This window comes from Papio anubis, chromosome 12 (genome assembly GCF_008728515.1).
Source record: "Papio anubis isolate 15944 chromosome 12, Panubis1.0, whole genome shotgun sequence".
Taxonomy (NCBI): domain Eukaryota; kingdom Metazoa; phylum Chordata; class Mammalia; order Primates; family Cercopithecidae; genus Papio; species Papio anubis.
In genome coordinates, this window is record NC_044987.1 from 120,886,661 (window position 1) to 120,906,632 (window position 19,972).

The 19,972-nt window shown below is 47.8% G+C and overlaps 1 protein-coding gene across 10 annotated transcripts in view; it reads left to right on the plus strand.

Moving 5' to 3' along the window:
• Window positions 1-9,528: 9,528 nt before the first annotated feature.
• Window positions 9,529-19,972, plus strand: part of NAP1L4 (nucleosome assembly protein 1 like 4) — a 47,433-nt gene continuing 36,989 nt past the window's right edge. For 2 of the 10 annotated variants that reach the window (XM_031653813.1, XM_009185386.3), the window contains exon 1: window positions 9,861-10,187. Coding sequence is in view for 1 of the 10 variants with exons in the window: in XM_003909397.5 (XP_003909446.2) it covers window positions 10,390-10,468 (79 nt within the window). In the remaining 9 variants the exon portion in view is untranslated. The other 8 variants (XM_021925412.2, XM_009185384.4, XM_031653812.1 and 5 more) reach the window with 8 other exon arrangements.

Here is a 19,972-nt window from a genome sequence, read left to right on the forward strand (position 1 = left end):
GACCCTCTCTGCCTTGTTCTGCATGTTCAGCACTTGGCAGGGAGCCTGGTGGCTGGCCAGGGCCGCTTGGTCAGCAGGTCACAACCTAGGTGCTTGGGTCAGTTGAGCTGCTTCAGCTGGCCGAGGAATTTCTCCCCCATGCTGATGGCTATCGGCTAATCTCTGGTGTGTGGGCACATTTGGAGGTATTTGAGTAGGAAAAAGACAGGCTCAGACTGGCAGAGCCTGCTGAGCCCTAGACAAAGGCCGCTCAGTCTGCCCTCGGGTTCTGATGAATAAACACACTGCAGGTTTTCCTAGAGCCATTCCATACTGGGCAGCAGCATAGCCAGTGGCTCAGCAGGCGGGCCCCTGGCGAGCTGCCCAGAACTGCCGTTGGAGACAGCAAGTCCAGGATGTGCATGGCTCATGGGTGAGATGTGGGGGTGTTCTCAACACAGCAAGGACCTTCTGTCCCCAGTGTTGTCCTTGCCACCCTGCCCCCACACTTGGTTCACCTGGACTGAGAATCAGCACCCAGACGCGAAGGTGCTTACCCATCCTTGGCTGAGGAGGGCATAAGCAGAAGCCAGAGCCTGCTTCATGCCTGTGGAAGCTGGTGCCAGGCCATATCCATCCGGACAAAAGACAGTCATTGGTGCTGTGGACAGCCGGGGGACACTCTATCCAGTGCACGTGGCTGGTGGCAGCAGCCCCAGCATGGGGAGTGTGGCAGTGTTGGGTTTTGGGCGTGCCGGTTCTTTGTTGTTGCCCTCCACGTGCGCTTGCTGTTTACTGCAGTAGTGTGTGACACAGCAAAAGGCTGGAACCAGCCTGTCTGTGCATCAGCAGGGTGCTTGGCACAGCTTGATAGCACCCACCCAATTATGTAGGGAGCACTAAGGTTATAAATCAATGGGGACAGTCTCTGGGTATTGATAGGTCTGACTTTGAACCTTGTCAGTGTTTTTTATATACATATATATAAATTTAAACCAGCAAGAAAGAAAAGTCCCCCAAACAAAGTAAAACAAACGTGTTCCAGTTATCTGTTGCCACTTAACAAATCACCCCAAAACTTCATGGCTGAAAACAACAACGATCATGTTAATAACTCATGGCTCTGGATTGACTGGACTCAGCGGATTGGTTTTCAGTTGCAGGCAGATGGGGTCATCTCTAGGTTTGTGCCTGGGTCCCATACTGGGGCTGCTTGGGCACCTTTTATCTCTGTGTGGTCTCTCTAGCTTGGCGGCTTCAGGGTGGCTGATTTCTGTCGCAGCAGCCTGTAGCTCCAAAGGTGCAAGTCCTGAGAGAGAGAGAGACGGGAGCTGTCTGGCCTTTTAGGATCTAACCTCGGAGGTCATGTCCTGACTTCCACTGTCCTCCCTAGTGGAGGCCGTCACCAGGCCCACCCACGTCCATGGGGAGGGGGAGGCATAGACACCACCCTGTGATGGGCATTACTGGGTTCCAGAAGGGATGGGAAATACTACTGTGGCTATTTCAGAAAGTACCATCCGGCACAAAACGATAAATCAAATTGGCAACCTCAAGAATTTGAACTTTCTGAGAATTGGCCATTTTTTGCTACACATCTTTAATGGGGTATCTTCTAAGGTCAAAAAAGGTGCAGAAAAGTCAAACAATCCAATAGTTTGGTTTTTTTTTTTTTTTGAGACGGAGTCTCGCTCTGTCGCCCAGGCTGGAGTGCAGTGTCCGGATCTCAGCTCACTGCAAGCTCCGCCTCCCGGGTTCACACCATTCTCCTGCCTCAGCCTCCCGAGTAGCTGGGACTACAGGCGCCCGCCACCTCGCCCAGCTCGTTTTTGTTTTTTTTTTTGTATTTTTTTTTTAGTAGAGACGGGGTTTCACCTGTTAGCCAGGATGGTCTCAATCTTGTGACCTTGTGATCCGCCCATCTCGGCCTCCCAAAGTGCTGGGATTACAGGCTTGAGCCACTGCGCCCAGCGCAATAGTTTTGTTGTTAGTAGTAATATTGACACTGTAATTTTCAAACTCTATATGCCAAGACAAATAAGATCACTGACACCCAGGCTGGAGTGTGGTGAAGCAATCTCAGCTTGCTGCAACCTCCACATCCTGGGTTCAAGCTATTCTTTTGCCTCAGCCTCCCAAGTAGCTGGGACCACGGCCATGTGCCACCAAGTCCAGCTAATTTTTGTATTTCTAGTAGAGATGGGGTTTCACCATATTGGCCAGGCTGGTCTTGAACTCCTGACCTCAAGAGATCCGCCCACCTCAGCCTCCCAAAGTGCTGGGATTACAGGTGTGAGCCACTGTGCCCAGCCTAGCAACCAAGTTTTTAATGTAAGAGAAAAAAATACAAGGATAAAAATCAAAGAAGTCAAGGAAAAGCACTTTACTATTAAATATGAATTAGAAAATATGAAGTAACTTGTGATTTTAAAAAGTAGGTTGTTTCTTGGCTGTGTAGATGGGAAGGGTGGAGAAGCAAGGCAGCCCTGGTGGCAGTGAGCAGCCCCAGCCCCGATCTGGGGCTCTAAATCCCATCCCCCTACCCCCTGGAGAAATGGCCAGTTCCAGGTCTCCAGCAGCAGGAGTAGCCAAGCACTCTTGTGCCCCAAAAGGGGAGCCTTCGAACACCAAGAAGTCAGGTCAGAAGGACACTGGACAAGCTAGTGACACATAGCAGCTGGGTGGTATGTGTCACGGGCATTCTGCTGGGTGGAAAAGCCACCCCTGAAAGGTTGCCTACTGTGTGATTCCATGTAGATAACATTCTCAAAATCCAAGCTGTAGGAATAGAGAACAGATGGTGGTAGCTGGGGTTAAAGATGGTGGGGGGCAGGTTGGGGGAGTGACTGTACAGGGACAGCGGGGGGCGGGGGTTGGTGGGGAGGGCACGTCCATGTTCTCGTTGCCATGGTGATCACACAAATCTGCATGTGTGATAACATAGAGTCCCACACATTGTACCAATGTCAGTCTCCTATGTTGATCATGAACTCTGGCCAGGCAAGGTGTGACCATCAGGAAACAAATTTTGCAGTTTTCTGGGAGCCTGTACTTACTGTAAAATAAGGCTTCAGGAGCTCCTACTGGCTAAGTTTGGGACAATTTGAACATTGAAAAGAATGATTCCAGCCAGGGCAACATAGTGAGACCCCATCTCTACTAAAAATAAAAAAAATTGGCCGGTTTGGTGGTGCACTTGTGATCCCAGCTACTCAGGAGGCTGAGGTTGGAGGACTGCCTGAGCATGGGAGGTGGAGGCTGCAGTGAGCTGTGATCACACCACTGCATTCCAGTCTGGGTGACAGAGCAAGACGCTCTCTCAAAAAAAAAAAAAAAAAAAAAAGATTAATCAAAACCCAGGCATCTATTTATTCTCAAAAATAGAGAAAGCTAAAATATATTGTCATTACTGGAGGTGGCTCCTGTGTCAGCTCCTTTCTGTAGAGTTACTCATTGGTGACAGAACCAAGTATTTCACCTTGCATGGGAAGTGTATTTCAGAAATGGCCCTAGCTGAAAGGAGAAAGTTGTTCTTTCCCCAGAGATGCCAGCTAAGGGAAGAAGCACCAGGATCAGACATCTCCATTCTGCAGCCCCAAATGAAGTCATTGATTCAGGCAGGGGCTGACCATGGAAGCTGAGACCCCTGGGTGAAAGCTGGTAGGTGCTGGATAATTTCGTGGTGCCAAAGTGTCACCTTGTGTGTGGCTTGTAGGTTTCCAGGAGGGGATATGTGTTACTTTCTGATGCCGGGCTCTGGCTCTCAGCTCCCCCCACAAAAAGAAGGATTTCCTCTAAAAGTGTAAGTCAGTATTGAATGAAGCTTTTAGGCTAGGGCTCCTCAACCTTGAATGAGAATATAAACTGCCCAGGATTGCTTGTTAACACAAATTCCAATTCAGACCTAGGAGGAGGCCGAGATTCTGCATTCCTGCAGTCTCCCAGCTGTGGCCTGTGCTGCTGGGCTAGAGGTCCCTCAGGAGCAAGGCTGTCCAGCTCACCTCTTGTCTGCAGGAAATACTGGACCCAGAGGGACAATGCAGGTGAGGCCATGAAGCAGCCACCACACGTGTGCAGAAGGTGGGGCATTCTGCCAGATGCCCAGCTGGCGTCTTCAATATGCCTGCGTCAAAGGGAGCAGAATAAGGCATAAAAAAGGACTGGGAGAGACTCAAGAAACAAAACCACCAGGTTTGAGGGATAATCTTTGAAGGATTTGAACAAACCTGCTGTAAAGACATTTCAAGGGGGTCTGGGTGTGGTGGCTCACACCTGTAATCCCAGCACTTTGGGAGGCCGAAGCGAGCGGATCATTTTTAGTAGAGATTCCATTTCTACTAAAAATACAAAATAATTGGTTGGGCATGGTGGTGCATGCCAGCTACTCAGGAGGCTGAGGAAGGAGAATCACTTGAACCCAGGAGGTAGAGGTTGCGGTGAGCTGAGATCGCGCCATTGCACTCCAGCCTGGGCAACAAGAGTGAAACACTGTCTCAAAAAAAAAAAAAAAAAAATCAAGAAATTTGAATGACCAGGTATTGGATGACAGTCAAGATTTTTGCTAATTTTGTTAGTGTGGTGATGGCGGCTGCCTCCAGAGGTGTCTTTAATGAGATACAAAGTAGCCTGAAGCCGGTAACTCAGTATCCTTCAGCCAAGGAAACTGATGAAGCCCAGCGGTCACCCCAGCAGCAGCAATCCCTTCCACAGTGTATCCTCTCTACCAGCCTGTGCTGGAAACCATGTATCAAATGTCCTGACAACCGGGCCATGAGGAAATACCCTTGTCTGTAGCTGCCACGACTGGGGTGAGCGGAGGTTGGCCCAAGGCCACGGTGCCATCCAAGGAGACAGGAAGGAGTGGCCTGTGCCCCCCCGTTTCCAGTGGTGAGTGCACAAAAACGTATTCAGATCGCCAGGGGCACACCTGGTCCCCACAGCTGATGAAGACCTGGCTCTACCTGGACTGGAGTAGGGTCAGGCTGTGGCCCCTGTTTCACACCCCCTCCCCCATTCAGAGTAATTCTGGGCCGATTTTCTGCCTGGAGTTTACCCCCTCTGAGTGCCCACTACCCGGTGTGCCTTCTCCCTGCCCTCCCCCAACTTCCTCCAGTCTCCCCAGGTTGGGTCGAGGGCCTGCAGTGACAACAGGCTGGCTGGCCAGGCCACTGGCTTGGTCCCCAAGAGGACCCCAGCACCTCCCTACCCTGCAGTATCTTGCTGTCAGGCTGCAGCAGATCCTTCTTGATCAATGTGGGGTGGACACTTTTCTTAACTTGTATAATATTAGTTTGCCTGTGAAAAGTGTTTCTTTTGTGTACATGAAAGCTCTGTTCAGCTGTAAGAGCCAGATTTACATCTTCCTGTTTTTCCACAAAGAGCAATCTTTGGTGTCTTTACTATAAAAAGTCATGTATTCATTATTTAAAAATAAATAATATAGAAAATTTCCAATATAAAGTAGAAACTGAAAGGCCCTGTGCCCTACCTCTCAAATCCCTGCAACATTTGGGGTACAGTCTTCCAGATGCCTTCCTTCTGAGGCTGTGAAGTTTACAAAGTCACTCCCTGACTGTGCACCCCTCTTTTGTGCGCAGTACGCCATGGGTGTTTTCTGTTCTCCATACACCAGAAGAAATCTGCCACCTCTTTTGGATGTCTCCAGGGCCCCACTTTGTTAATGCCCCATAGGCTGAGCCACCACCCTACTGAGGAGGATTTGGGCATTTCTGAGGCCTAGGCTCCAGCTCTTGGCGGCTGCGAGGTCGTTTGAGGAGTAGCGCCCTGCCGCAGGTGAAGGGCATGGTCCCCTCTAGGGCCAAAGCCACTTAGCTGGGGGCGTTACAGGGGTTTCTCTGTTTTCTCCTCTGTTTAATGGGACAGTGATTCCTGCCTCTACTTCCAGGCCAAGGTGTAGCCATTGTCAGTAGCACCCAGGTAAGGGCACAGCTTGCCAAGTGCCAGGCACTTTTCCAGGTGCTGGCCATGTGAAGGAGAAACACGTGGTGTCTGTCCAGGACTGTCTCCCGGAACCCCACTGAGCACAAGGCAGCCAGGAGCAGAACCACAGGCAAGGCAGCCTCTGGAGGGGACTCCTGATCTCCAGGTTGGAGAAGGCTGAGATGGCAGAGGGGTTGTAGACAGGTGGGCTCATGCCTGAGGCCTGGCAGAGGCAGCGCTGGGAAAACGGATGAAACCCACCGAATGCTGGCTACCCTGGGAGTCCTGATCCCAGGGGTCCTCAGCCCTGGTTGCATGTCTGTCACATGGGGACTTCTTTTTTTTGACACAGGGTCTTGGTCTTGCTCTGTCACCCAGGCCACTGCATGATCACAGCTCACTGCAGCCTCCAACTCCCAGGCACAAGTGATCCTCCCACCTCAGCCCTCAAGCAGCTGGGACTATAGATGCACCACCACGCCTGGCTAAGTTTTAGATACTTGGTAGAGATGGGATCTCATCGTGTTGCCCAGGCTGGTCTCAAACTCTTGCGTTCAAGCAATCTGCCCATTCGACCTCATTACCTAATTGCATCTGTGAAGACTCTATTTCCAAATGAGAACCTTCCAAGGAGAGAAACCACCAACCACCAAGAGAAAAACACCACCACCACAATCATTCCAGTTCCAGCAGATCTCGCAGGGAGCAGGTCCAGCTGCCCCCAGCCCCAAAGCCCAGCTCCCTCAGAGGCTCCACCCACCCGGATGCCACCCCCCACCAATCCCAACATCCAGGAGCAGCTGGATCCCATTACTGCAAATGGACTAGAGACTTTATTAGATGGGAGGAAGGACCCTCAAAACTTCAAATGCCCAGGTTCTTGTGTCGTTTCTTTCCTTGTTTATGCTTCCACAAAGCATAAAGCATGACCACTGTAGAAAAGTCTGAAAGTCTAAATAAGTAAAATAGGAATTGAGAGCACACACACCCTCTCCTAAAACACAGATGGCCAGACAGGACTGAGCACGCTGTGTGGGTCAGGGCTCAGCTATGCACCGGTCACCTCTGAGGGGTTTTTACGGTTTTTGTTTTTGTTTTAATTAGTTTCTTTTTCTTTTCTTTTTTTTTTTTTGAGACAGAGTCTCGCTCTGTTGCCCAGGCTGGAGTGCAGTGGCACGATCTCAGCTTACTGCAAGCTCCACCTCCCCAGTTCACGCCATTGTCCTGGCTCAGCCTCTGGAGTAGCTGGGACTACAGGCCACCATGCCCGGTTAATTTTGTTTTTGTATTTTTAGTAGAGACGGGGTTTCACCATGTTAGCCAGGATGGTCTCGATCTCCTGACCTTGTGATCTGCCTGCCTCAGCCTCCCAAAGTGCTGGGATTACAGGCATGAGCCACCGAGCCTGGCCCTTGTTTTGATTAATTTCTTTGGCCAGACAGGACTGAGTAGGCTGTGTGGGTCAGGCCTCAGCCATGCACTGGTCACCTCTGAGGGGTTTTTATGCTTTTTGTTTTAATTCCTTCCTTCCTTTCCTTTTTTTCTTTTTCTTTTTCTTTTTTTTTTTTTTGAGATGGAGTTTCGCTCTTGTTGCCCAGGCTGGAGTGCAATGGCACAATCTCTGTTCACCGCAACCTCTGCCTCCTGGGTTCAAGTGATTCTCCTAGGTTCAAGTGATTCTCCTGCCTCAGCCTTCCTGAGTAGCTGAGATTACAGGTGTGCATCACCATGCCCGGCTAATTTTGTATTTTTTTAGTAGAGACGGGGTTTCTCCATGTTGGTCAGGCTGGTCTCGAACTCCCGACCTCAGGTGATCTGCCCACCTCCGCCTCCCAAAGTGCTGGGATTACAGGCGTGAGCCACCGCGCCTGGCCTCTTTTTCTTTTCTTTTTCTTTCTTTCTTTTTTTTTTTTTGAGACTGAGTCTTGCTCTGTCACTGAGGCTGGAGTGCAATGGCATGATCTTGGCTCACTGCAAGCTCCGCTTCCCGGGTTCACGCCATTCTGCCTCAGCCTCCCCAGTAGCTGGGACTAGAGGCGCCCGCCACCACACCCGGCTAATTTTTTTGTATTTTTAGTAGAGACGGGGTTTCAAACTGTGTTAGCCAGCATGGTCTCGAACTCCTGACCTCGTGATCTGCCTACCTCGGCCTTCCATAGTGCTGGGATTACAGGCATGAGCCACCGTGCACGGCCTCTTTTTTGTTTTTTTGAGACAATATCCCCCTCTGGTTACCCAGGCTGGAGTGCAGTGGCCCAATCTCTGCCCACTGCAGCCTTGACCTCACTGGCTCAGGTAATTCTCCCACCTCAGCCTCCCAAGTAGCTGGTATTACAGGCCTGAGCCACCACGCCTGGGTAATTTTTTTTTTTTTTTTTTGGAGCGGGGGAAAAGGTGCTCTCGCTATGTTGCCCAGGCTGGACTTGTTGTCTCTACCTCCCAGAGTGCTGGGTTTACAGGCCTGAGCCACGGCGCTCGGCATTAAATTCTTTTTAGAGATGAAGTTTCACTATGTTGCCCAGGCTGGACTTGAATTCCTGGGCTCAAGGGATCCTCCTGCCTCAGCTTCCCAGGTTACCTCTGAGGTTTATAACTGACGCTATGTTCTTAATCCCTCAACCAGAAGCCTTTAGATGGTTACAAATTTTCCCCATTACAGGCATGACTTGCTAATAATAATAATTAGCAATTGTTTCAAAAGTAACCTCACCCCCAAAAAGGAACGTTTCTGAAAAAAATGCACAAGACTTGAAGACCCCCAATGGCACGGTTGAACATGGAAATGACTAGCCTCAAAAGCCCCCAGCGCAGGGGTTATTTTCCAATCAAATTGAATGTCTTTCTACAAAATGTGATGTGGAGAGGCTGGGGCTGTTACCTTCACCCCAGCCCAAGGGGCACCCTGAGAGGGAGAACAGGGTGGGCGAAACGGGCCAGCTCCTCCCCAGCACCCTGCCCTGCTCTGCTTCAGGGGCCTGATCTGAGGGCCCAGTGCGCACTGTTTTTCCTCCTTGTCCGACAGGGTCTCCCCCAGGCCAGAACTAGACTGCTGGGACACTGCGGCGCTCAGGGCGTGCGGGAAGAGACGCAGGAAGTGGGTAGTCCCGTCGTGTCCGCGGAGGCGACCCAGCCCCGACCTTTTCGCAGAGGAAGTGTTATCCAACCTGGGACCTGGGGGATGAGCAGGGGTTAAGCTTAGGTCCCAACCACTAACGGGACTGGTTGAAAACGGCTCCCAGGCGGAGGGGCCCCCGCGATGTTCTCAGGAGTAGCGCCAGGGGACGCCGTGGGAGGTGGGGTTCTCACATCAGCGGGCGCACGGACGGCTGGAGGCACCGACCCGCCGCGGACGGGATTGAACTAGGGAACTGGGAGGGCGCAGGAGATAAAGACGGCCGGGACCCACGGAGAAAGGTGGTGCCCAGCGTCCTGCGAGGATGCGGTGGCAACCGGGGAGGGTCCCGGGAGCGGGGACCCAGGCCCGCCCAGAACCACACACGTGGTCTGCACCTCGCCCCGCCCCATCTAAAGAGGCGGAGGAACGCAGGGCGCGGGCAGCGCGGAGGAATATTTGCTTAAGGCGGGGAGATTCTTCGGTGGCTTCTGATTGGCTGCCGGCTGCGGCGCGAAGCGCAGTTGACTTGCGCTGCGCTCGCCCAATCGCAGCCTGTCTTGCTCGCGGAGAGAGGAGCTAGGAGCCTCGGCCAATGGGAGGCGGCGTTGTTGGCGGCCACGGCGGCGCAGCCCCAAAGCGAGCGAAGCCAGGGTCGCCGCCACTGCCGCAGCAGGCGTGAGGTGCGGAGACGCGGGTGCTGGGCCGGTAACGGCGGCTGGGGAGGGCGGCTGGGCCGGGGCGGGCGGGAGGGGCCGCGGGGCCGGCGCGGGCGCGGAGGGCGGCCATCTCTGGAAGCCGCGGGGCGGTGGGGCAGGGGCGGGGCCGCGTCCTCGTCAGAGCAGGTAGCGGCGGCCGCGGCGGGCCTGGAGCCTGGGGCTTGGAGCTTGGGGCCTGGAGCCCGGGCCTGGGGCGCTGGCGGGCGGCCCCTCCCAACTCCCGGCGCGCCTCTCCCGGCTGCCGGCCCCCCTGAAGGTCAGGGCGCTTTGTTCTGCGCCGCGGGCGGCCTCTTGGGCGGCGGCTCCGCGGAGGAGGCGAAGACGGCTAGAGGCGGCGGCCGCTCAAATCTCCCGCTAGCCCGGCCCGCCCCGCGTGCGGGGGCCGCGGCGGTTACACGGCCGGGCGCGCCGGAGCGTTCAGGCTTCCCGTTTTTAAGGTGGAGACGTCCAGGACCTCTTTATTAGATGTTGAGGAATTTGAGTTTTTCCGTAGGGCGATGGTCATCGTGAGCCTCTGTGGGGTCAGGCTGCGCTAACTGGGGTTTTGATGTCAGTTTGTGTGGCCGAGGGCATGTCTGACGGGGAAGAAAGTCCTTGGCGTTGCTTCTTAGCTGTTGGGAGCTGTGCGGTGCGAGCGAGATGGGCGGCGTGCGCTCCCCGAGGACTGGCCTGAGTAGCCTTAGACTAGTTACTCGCGGGACTTGGTTTCCCAGCCAAGGTGGGCAGCAAGTCTGTTTACTGTTTAAAACCGTCTTTCACAAGGGAAAAGCAAAATCTCCAAAAAAAAAAAATTGTACATGTTATGAATGGGAAAGTGCCATGCTTTTCTTTCAGTTCAGAGATGGTGAAAGAGGTCACATTTGTATTTTTTGACCTGACCAGTGTCTTTGTTTTTTTCAATTTTCCCCTTCTAAATGCTTTCCGTTCACCCCAGCGAAGGATGGCCTGGTCATGATAAGACTTTTCACCGTCCACAGTTTACTAAGTCTGATTGCGGGGCAGGAGGCAGACAAGTTTAGGGTCCAGGAAAGGGGACTCCAGCCTTGGGACCTTTAGACCCTAACGTGTGTGTCACATCACCTGCCTGAGTGACTGTGCGCTCCTCTGGCAGGAAGGTCCGCCATTTCATTATGTTCTCGGCAGAATCGTCGGGGCACATTCATCTGTGCTGTTCACATACCCAGTCTGCATTACTTTTTCCCGTAGTAATCCCTGTCTCATCTTCCTGCATTAGGTGTACGGTATAAAATAGACTTTTAAAAGTTATCTTAGCTTAAAAATATACAAGTATGTAGATGAGGTTGTTGGACCTTAAAGGTAAGTCTTTTTAAGTTACTGCCTTGCAATAGGAACTATATCTCTAAGTGACTAATACCTGCACTACGCACCAGGGACTCCTTCAGGCTGTTTGCGTGTATTAACTCATTTCGTAATCTAATAACTTGTGAGATAGATAGTATTGTTTTTCCATTTAACTACTCTGGAAGCTGAGGCCCTAGGAGGTTACGTATAATGACTTGTCCAAGGCGATAAAGCTTAGGTGAAGACCCAGGCAGTTTTAACTTTACCCAGGGTTACTGCTTCTGTAGAGGGAATGAAAGAATTTTTAATCAGAAGTTGTTTTCATCATTGTACTAAGCCTCACTGAACTCTAGCTTACGAGGTTTTGAGCTGGTTGATCATTTCCATCTCAAATTATTCCACAGCATGCCAAATGCCTCCTGTAGTAGAATTTTGAGATTCAGACCGGGATGAGCAATTACTAATAGAATAAATAATATGCAAATGTAAAATGAAGTTAAGAGAAAGGAACGTGGTGATAGAATCGGGATATATTCCAAAGATAAAATGAGTGACTGCAGAGAGAGAGAAAAGTTAGTTATTTAGTAGTAGTTCACAAGTTTACTTAGAGACATTTTTACTAGAATTTTAGGGCCTCATGATGTGATTTTTATGGACCGTTTTAACACGTTACTGCTCTTTTTTTTTTTTTTTTTTTTTTTGAGACGGAGTCCCGCTCTATTGGCAGGCTGGAGTGCAGTGGTGCGATCTCCGCTCACTGCAGCCTCCGCCTCCCGAATTCAAGCAATTCTCCTGCCTCAGCCTCCCGAGTAGCTGGCACTGCAGGCGCCCGCCACCATGCCCGGCTAATTTTTGTGTTTTTATTAGAGACGGGGTTTCACCATGTTGGCCAGGATGGTCTCGATCTCTTGACCTCGTGATCCACCCGCCTCAGCCTCCCAAAGAGCTGAGATTACAGGGGTGAACCACCGCGCCCGGCCTACTGCTGTCTTAAATAGCTGTTATTACATATCCAGTTGCAGCCTTTTTTTTTTTTTTCTGGTTGAGCAGTGTTACTGCTTCAGAATGTCTGCAGTTATTTGTGCCTATATGTCATGGCATCTTAACACTTTTGTGAATTTTGTTTTGTAAGCTTTAAATCCGGTACTATTTTTCAAAATGAATATGGAGTAGTCATTGGAGAAATTGGTTGAATTCTTTGCAGTAGCAAATAAATTGTATTCATTTTTAAGTTTGATAACCTTGGTAAACTGAATTCTGCAAAGTTTACACGTGTTTTAGGATCCCCTCAAAATGTACAGGGCATTGTGTTTTGCAAAATAGCCATTTAGCCATCAGATTCTTCTGTAGAATTTTGATCTTTTTGCCCATGTGAGAGGTAGTTCTTATTTGTATGGAGATTAAGTACCTGCGGATGGGATATGTTCATCACCACTTTACAGTATGAATTTGAACTTGAAACTGAAGTGAAAACTTTTCTGTTAACCTGTCAAAGTTTTTAGTAGCCTCTTGTTATTGACCACATATTAATTCCCTATGTTAGTTATTCGAAGCTAAGTGTGGGGACTGAAATCTTTGTTTTTCTTCTTTTGAGCAGTTGATAGTCTCTAGCATCAGGAGGAGGTGACCTCAAATATGTATGTATATATAGTAGTGCTTTTCTTCCTTCTCTTTCGTTGTCTGCAGTTTAAAAACTGTTGTGATAAGTTTATGTTGTACTTCCAAAAATGTTGCCAAAAAGCCTATATTTTTCCATTTGTTTTGGAAGAAAATTACTTTGTGGGCAAGAAGGTGATTTAAATTCCTGACGGCCTAAGAGGCGTCTGCTGTGTGAAATAGGCCGCTGCTGTTAGTGCTTGAGATCGATGATGGTTTGTATTTGGTTAAGACACAGAGATGGACTTGTTGGGAGTTTGGCCTGAGATCGCTAGCTGAGGAATGCTTGCTTTTTTTCTTGAAGGGAAATGTGTTTTAGGCATCCAGAGTAAAAAGCTGGTGTTACTTAGTTTGATTCTTCAACCACTATGGTGATAGGAAGTAGCCAGTCTGTGCAGGAAACTGCTGTTATCCGGCCTCAACTTAGTTTTTGTGGGACCTCTTGAGGTTAGCAAATTTATGCCTCCCGAAACTATAGTTGTAGGGTTTGTCTTTGAGCATACAGTAATGGAAAAACCCTTATCGATAGGTAGATAGTAAATAATTTTGTATTTGGCTGCTATGAAATTTTTAAGAAACAGTTTGTGGTGATGTGAATTTGTTTTCATCTGGCAGTCACTGGTTTTTCCACCCTGCCCTCTTTAGAGAACAGGGTTGCTTTAATTTGTTTGCCAGAACTTTAAATTTTGCATTTAGTAACAACAGAGGCATTGTGTTTTTGTAGTATGAAAACAACGAAAGATCACTTTGTGAACTTTACTTTTTGATATTGACCACTTGCTGTGTAGCCTTAAATTTCTTACAAGTATCCCCTGTTAACTGTTAAACACAAAATCTATGTTCATTTCATGTTCTTGGGACCTTTAAAAATGCAGCGTGCATTATCCGGAAAAGCCTGTTCAAAAACAAGGTGAGATGGTTTCTGTTTAATAAACTTGTGGTAGAAAGAATGACTGTACACTTTTATGTGCAAAGGTTTTAAGTATAATAATTAAAATAGTACTTGTTTACTCAGTTACTGAAAAGTAGCTTTCAGTGATTTGCATCTATTTCCTTATTCATGAGCGTCTTCTATGTGCTGGGCACAGTTCTAGGTACTGGGGTCTCCCGCTGAATAAAACAGAAGTCTTTGGCCTTGTTTCTGCTGTGGGAGACAGACGAACAAGTTAGATGGTGGCAGGTGCTTTTGAGAAACAGTGGAGAGGAGTAGGGACTTTGGTGGTTGCAATTTGAAATAGGTAGAGAGGGAAATGCCTTACTTTCAAGATGACAAGATCTTACGGCGTCTCACTCTGTCTCTCAGGCTGAAGTGCAGCGGCACAATCTCGGTTTACTGCAAGCTCTGCCTCCTGGGTTCACGCCATTCTCCCGCCTCAGCCTCCCAAGTAGCTGGGATTACAGGCGCCTGCCACCATGCCCAGCTAATTTTTTATATTGTTTAGTAGAGACGGGGTTTCACCGTGTTAGCCAGGATGGTCTCGATCTCCTGACCTCGTGATCCACCCGTCTCGGCCTCCCAAAGTGCTGGGATTACAGGCATGAGCCACTGCACCTGGCCGACAAAATCTTTTAATATGTATTGGATTAAGAAGTTAGCGTCATTGAGTCATATACTAATGAACTGCCCAGAAAAGAAGGGTGGAGGTGGTGGGAGTTTACGCCACAAGTAAACGTAGTGTTTCAGTTAGGGAAAGGAAATCATTTTTTACTTTCTTGAACCCCCAGGGCGTGGCACCCTACAAGTCTCTGAAGAGATAGTCTGCTGCTGTTTGGAGGCAGGTATTTCAGTAGATCTTGTAACCAAACCTTAATGACTAAAGCAGTGTCTCTCTGTGTCTTCAGAAACTGCTTGAGACAGGCACGTGTGTGCATGGAGTCCCGGACACCATGCATGCTGTGTACTGGTAACACAGAGACAAGCTGTCACTTGCTAGCAGTAAGTTAAGCAAAGATTTCTTGGCAACCAGTCTCATCCCAAGTCTTGTGCTGGGCCCTGGAACCGCTGCATTGGGCAAGTAGACAGGCTCCCTGCCCTCGTGGAACTTGTTCTTTAGTGGGCAAACGTGTATTATTCATTGCTTTTTTTTTTTGGAGTTGGAGTCTCGCTCTGAAGCCCAGGCTGGAGTGCAGTGGCATGGTCTCAGCTCACTGCAACATCTGCCTCCCAGGTTCAAGCAATTCTGTCTCAGCCTCCCGAGTAGCTGGGATTACAGGTGCCTACCACCACGCCTGGGTAATATTTGTTCTTTTTAGTAGAGATGGGTTTCACTATATTGGTCAGGCTGGTCTCGAACTCCTGACCTCAGGTGATCTGGCCACCTGGGCCTCCCAAAGTTCTGGGATTACAGGCGTGAGGCGCCGTGCCCAGCCTGTTCATTGCTTTTAAACAGTATCATGGGCCTGGCACGGTGGCTCATGCCTGTAATCCCAGCACTTTGGGAGGCTGAGGTGGGCAGATCACCTGACGGTCAGGAGTGTGAGACCCTCTCCAGCCTGGGCGACAGAGCAAGACTCCACCTCAAAAAACAAAACAAAACAAAAAAACAAAAAACATTATCGTGGAAAGTTTAACAACATGATTAACTTCTGATCCTGGAGAGTGGTAATGGTAGCCTGGATCAGGAGTCTACTGGTCAGGGCAATAAAAATGGAATCTGAAGTGTCTCAGGGCTTCGTATAATTGTCAGGTTTTGTGGGTGGGGGTGTTGGGGTGTCCTGCAGGGGTATCTTGATTCCTTCTGAGAACAGATCATTCCTTTGTCCCTTCTGATGTCCTAATCTAAAACACTACTCCTGGAAGATTTGAACCTGTACCCAATGACCGGTCAGACTCCCTCTTGGATTGAGAATGTTGGATTGCCATTCCTCAGACTGAATGTGGGCAAAGCAATTGTGCTTTAGAAATTTATCTTAGAGGCCGGGCGCGGTGGCTCATGCCTGTAATCCCAGCACTTTGGGAGGCTGAGGCAGGTGGATCACCTGAGGTCGGGAGTTCAAGACCAAGCTTGGCCAACATGGTGAAACCCTGTCTCTACTGAAAATACAAAAAAAAAAAAAACGCCACTCAGGAGGCTGAGGCAGGAGAATCGCTTGAACCCGGGAGGTGGAGGTTGCAGTGAGCTGAGATTGCGCCTCCAGCCTGGGCAACAAGAACAAAACTCTATCTCAAAAAAAAAAAAAAAATTACTACCATCCCTAATTTTGTAGGATTTATAGGTTGTAAGGAAATTATAAGGAGTCTTGTGAAAACAGTAATTACATTTGAATTAATTTTAATCCTTCAGTTATCTCCCATAAAGACACTGAGGACCTTTGAGTTTATTAAGACAGAGTAAATATACAAAAGTTTTGGGGAGTATGACCACACTGTCTTTTGTCTCTCAAGCATGGCCCAATTTTTTTTCCTTTCTTTCTTTTTTTCCTTTTTTTTTTTTTTTTTTTTTTTGAGACTTGTCACCCAGGCTGGAGTCTAGTGGCGCCATCTTGGCTCGCTACAACCTCTGCCCCCCAGGTTCAAGCAGTTCTCCTGTCTCAGCCTCCTGAGTAGCTGGGACCACAGGCATGTGTCACCATGCCCAGCTAATTTTTGTATTTTTAATGGAGATGGAGTTTCACCATGTTGGCCAGGCTGGCCTCGAACTCCCAACTTCATGTGATCCGCTCGCCTTGGTTTCCCAAAGTGCTGCCCAATTTTATAGTTACTCTAGCTATAGAGTAGATGTTTTCAGTTCAAAATTAGGAATGTAAGGTTATATTTTGTTACAAAAATCTTTTAAAATTTCATATGAAAACAGTTGTTTGGGGTAAAAGGAAGTTAATCCATAAAGAGGATTGTTACAGTGTCTAATATAAATAAAAGAATATTTGTGTAATCATGGGAATTCATTTTTTTTTCTCAACCCAATTAAAGATAAAAATTTGCTTGCCACTTCAGATTTAGAATTGTAGACACAGTTAAAGTTTTTGATCTTGGGAGGGAATCTGAACTTTAGAAAACTTACAACATTCTTCTGCCTGGTATCCCTGTTATAATTTAATTTGATTGTCTTTTATTTATTTTTAATTATTAACACAAAAATTATATTTATGATGTATAATGTGATGTTTTGAAGTATACATTGTGGAATGGCTAAGTCAAATTAATTCACATTAAGTGATATACTGATTCTGACAAGAACACTTAAAATCTGCTCTCAGCAATTTTTCAATTATGTGATACATTGTTAACTATAGTCACCAGGTTGTATAGATCCCTGGATTGCCTTTTAAAAGTGAGAGAACGTTCCGGATGAGTCTTTGGGCTCTGGTTTTATAAAACTAATATTAAACTGAACATATCAACATTTAAAACAAACATTTATTTTCCTCACACCTGTATATTTGATAGTTCCTTATAACTTTCTGTTTTAAGGGTGATAGGGATTGTTAAACAAAAATAAATAATTTGTGTTGCTGAAACTTGACTGAACTCTAGCTTGTTTATAATACCACCACTCTATGTTGTCTTTCCTTATACAAGTTGAGCACTCCTGATCCCAAAATCAAAAGTCCAAATGCTCCAAATTCTGAAACTTTGTTAGTGTTGACATTGATGTTACAAGTGGAAAATTACACACCTGACTTCATGTGATGGGTCACTATTAAAACTTTGTTTCATGCACAAAAATTATTTAAAATAATGGTGTATAAAATTACCTTCAGTCTGTGTGAATAAGATGTGTAGGAAACATGAATGAATTTCATGTTTAGATTTGGGTCCCATCCCCAAGATACCTGATAATGTTTGTACAAATATTCCAAAATCTGAAACACTTCTGGTCCCAAGCATTTCAGATACGAGATACTCAACCTGTATAAAGGGTGCAGTGTTTAAAGTAACTCAGTATGTTGGTTTCATATCAAGGAATAGATACAGTCTATATGCATGACGGTTACAAAAGTGAAAAGAGACCTGGCCTGCTGTTATGTACTAGGCAATTTATCTTCATTAACAGCTTTTCAAGTAGCCACTGAAGTTTTTGGATGATGATACTGAGATACAGAGGAAGGTTCTGCAGAAGAGCGTGAGTGGAAATGAGTATGGGGAAGTAGACAGCGTCTGAATTGATAGGAATGTGTATTCTGCAAAAGGTGACGGGGGAACCACTGAAGTGTGTTTTTTGTTAGTGTTTTGTTTTGTTTTTGTTTTTGTTTTTTGTCTTCGAGACGGAGTTTTCGTTCTTGTTGCCCAGGCTGGAGTGCAATGGCGCAATCTCGGCTTACTGTAAACTCCACCTCCCGGCTTCAAGAGATTCTCCTGCCTCAGCCTCCTGAGTAGCTGAGATTACAGGCGTGTGCCACCATGCCCGGCTAATTTTGTATTTTTAGTAGAGATGGGTTTCTGCATATTGGTCAGGCTGGTCTGGAACTCCCAACCTCAGGTGATTCGCCTGCCTTGGCCTCCCAAAGTGCTGGGATTACAGGTGGGAGCCACTGTGCCTGGCCGCCATTAAAGGGTTTTTGAATCTTCACTGACTAGAGCTGGGTTTGGGTTGCTGCTATAGTCGTGGTGGTGAGCATAGCCAGCCATTGTAGGATTTGTTGCGCCTTTTTTTTTTTTTTGAGACAGGGTCTTTCTCTGTTGTCCAGGCTGGAGTTCAGTGGTGCAATCATAGCTCACTGCAGCTGCCAGGCCTCCAGCTCCTGGGCTGAAGTGATGCTCCTGAGTCAGCCTCTCAAGTAGCTGGGACCAGAGGCATCAACTTCTGTGTCCGGCCTCTTTTTTTTTTTCCCTGTTTCTGTTTTGAGACAGTCTCACTCTGTCTCCCAGGCAGGAGTGCAGTGACGTTATTTCAGCTCACTGCAACCTCTGCCTCCTGTGCTCAAGCGATTCTCCTGCCTCAGCCCCCTGAGTAGCTGGGACTGCAGGTTCACACCACCATGCCTGGCTAATTTTGTTTTGTTTTGTTTTCCTTTCTTTTTTTCTTTTTTCTTTTTTTTGTAGAAACAGGGTTTCCCCATGTTGCCCAGGCTGGTCTGAAACTCCTGAGCTTCAGGTAATCTGCCCACCTTGGCCTCCCAAAGTGCTGGGGTTATAGGCATGAACCACTGTGCCTGCTGCACTTTTTTTTTTCTTGGTTTTCATCTTCTTCATTAAAACGTAATTTAGTTTTTTGAAAAAATGTGTAATACTTGTTGTATTTTGAATCTTAAAAATAGCACATTTTATTTCTAAACAAAAATTTTAAAAAGTAGTTGAGTTAATACAGAACAGTCATAGATCATAATTAGAGCTGTTTTTGTTAAATATAGAGGGTTTTTTGTTGTTGTTGTTGGTTTGTTTTACCCTAAACAACCATGGTTCTGTGGTTTGGGCTTCACTCAGGTACTGAAGAATGAATATTGACCAGTTTTCTGCTGGAACAATCCTTTAGCAAGGCCCTCAGGTGTATTTCCCACATCTGAGTTTAAGGAACTTTATAACCACAACTGGGTTATTTTACATTTAAGGACCTTTTTAAGCTATGCATTTAGCTGTTACTTTAAAAGCATTTAGATTAGAATTTGAAATTGTATAGGCCAGGCATGTTGACTCACACTTGTAATCCCAACACTTTGGTAGGCTGAGATGGGAAGATCTGTTGAGGCCAGGAGGTTGAGACCAGCCTGGGCAACTTAGCCAGACCCTAGCTCTACAAAAAATAAAATTAGCTGGGCATGGTGGCATGTGCCTGTTGTCCCTGCTACTCAGGAGACTGAGATGGGAGGATTGCTTGAGCCCAGGACGTTGAGGCTGCAGTGAGCCAGGATTGCATAACTACACTGCAGCCTTGGTGACAGATTGAGATCCTGTCTCAGGCCGGGCGCGGTGGCTCAAGCCTGTAATCCCAGCACTTTGGGAGGCCGAGACGGGCGGATCACGAGGTCAGGAGATCGAGACCATCCTGGCTAACAGGGTGAAACCCCGTCTCTATTAAGAAATACAAAAAACTAGCCGGGCGAGGTGGCGGGCGCCTGTAGTCCCAGCTACTCGGGAGGCTGAGGCCGGAGAATGGCGTGAACCCGGGAGGCGGAGCTTGCAGTGAGCTGAGATCCGGCCACTGCACTCCAGCCTGGGCGACAGAGCGAGACTCCGTCTCAAAAAAAAAAAAAAAAAGAGATCCTGTCTCAAAAAAAATGATAAATTTTTTTTAGTTTTATTTATATCAAGTTTTGTTTAAGAAGTAAATGCCCTAGAACACACCCTTAATACTCAGCTACAATGTCATCTAATTCTACCAATATA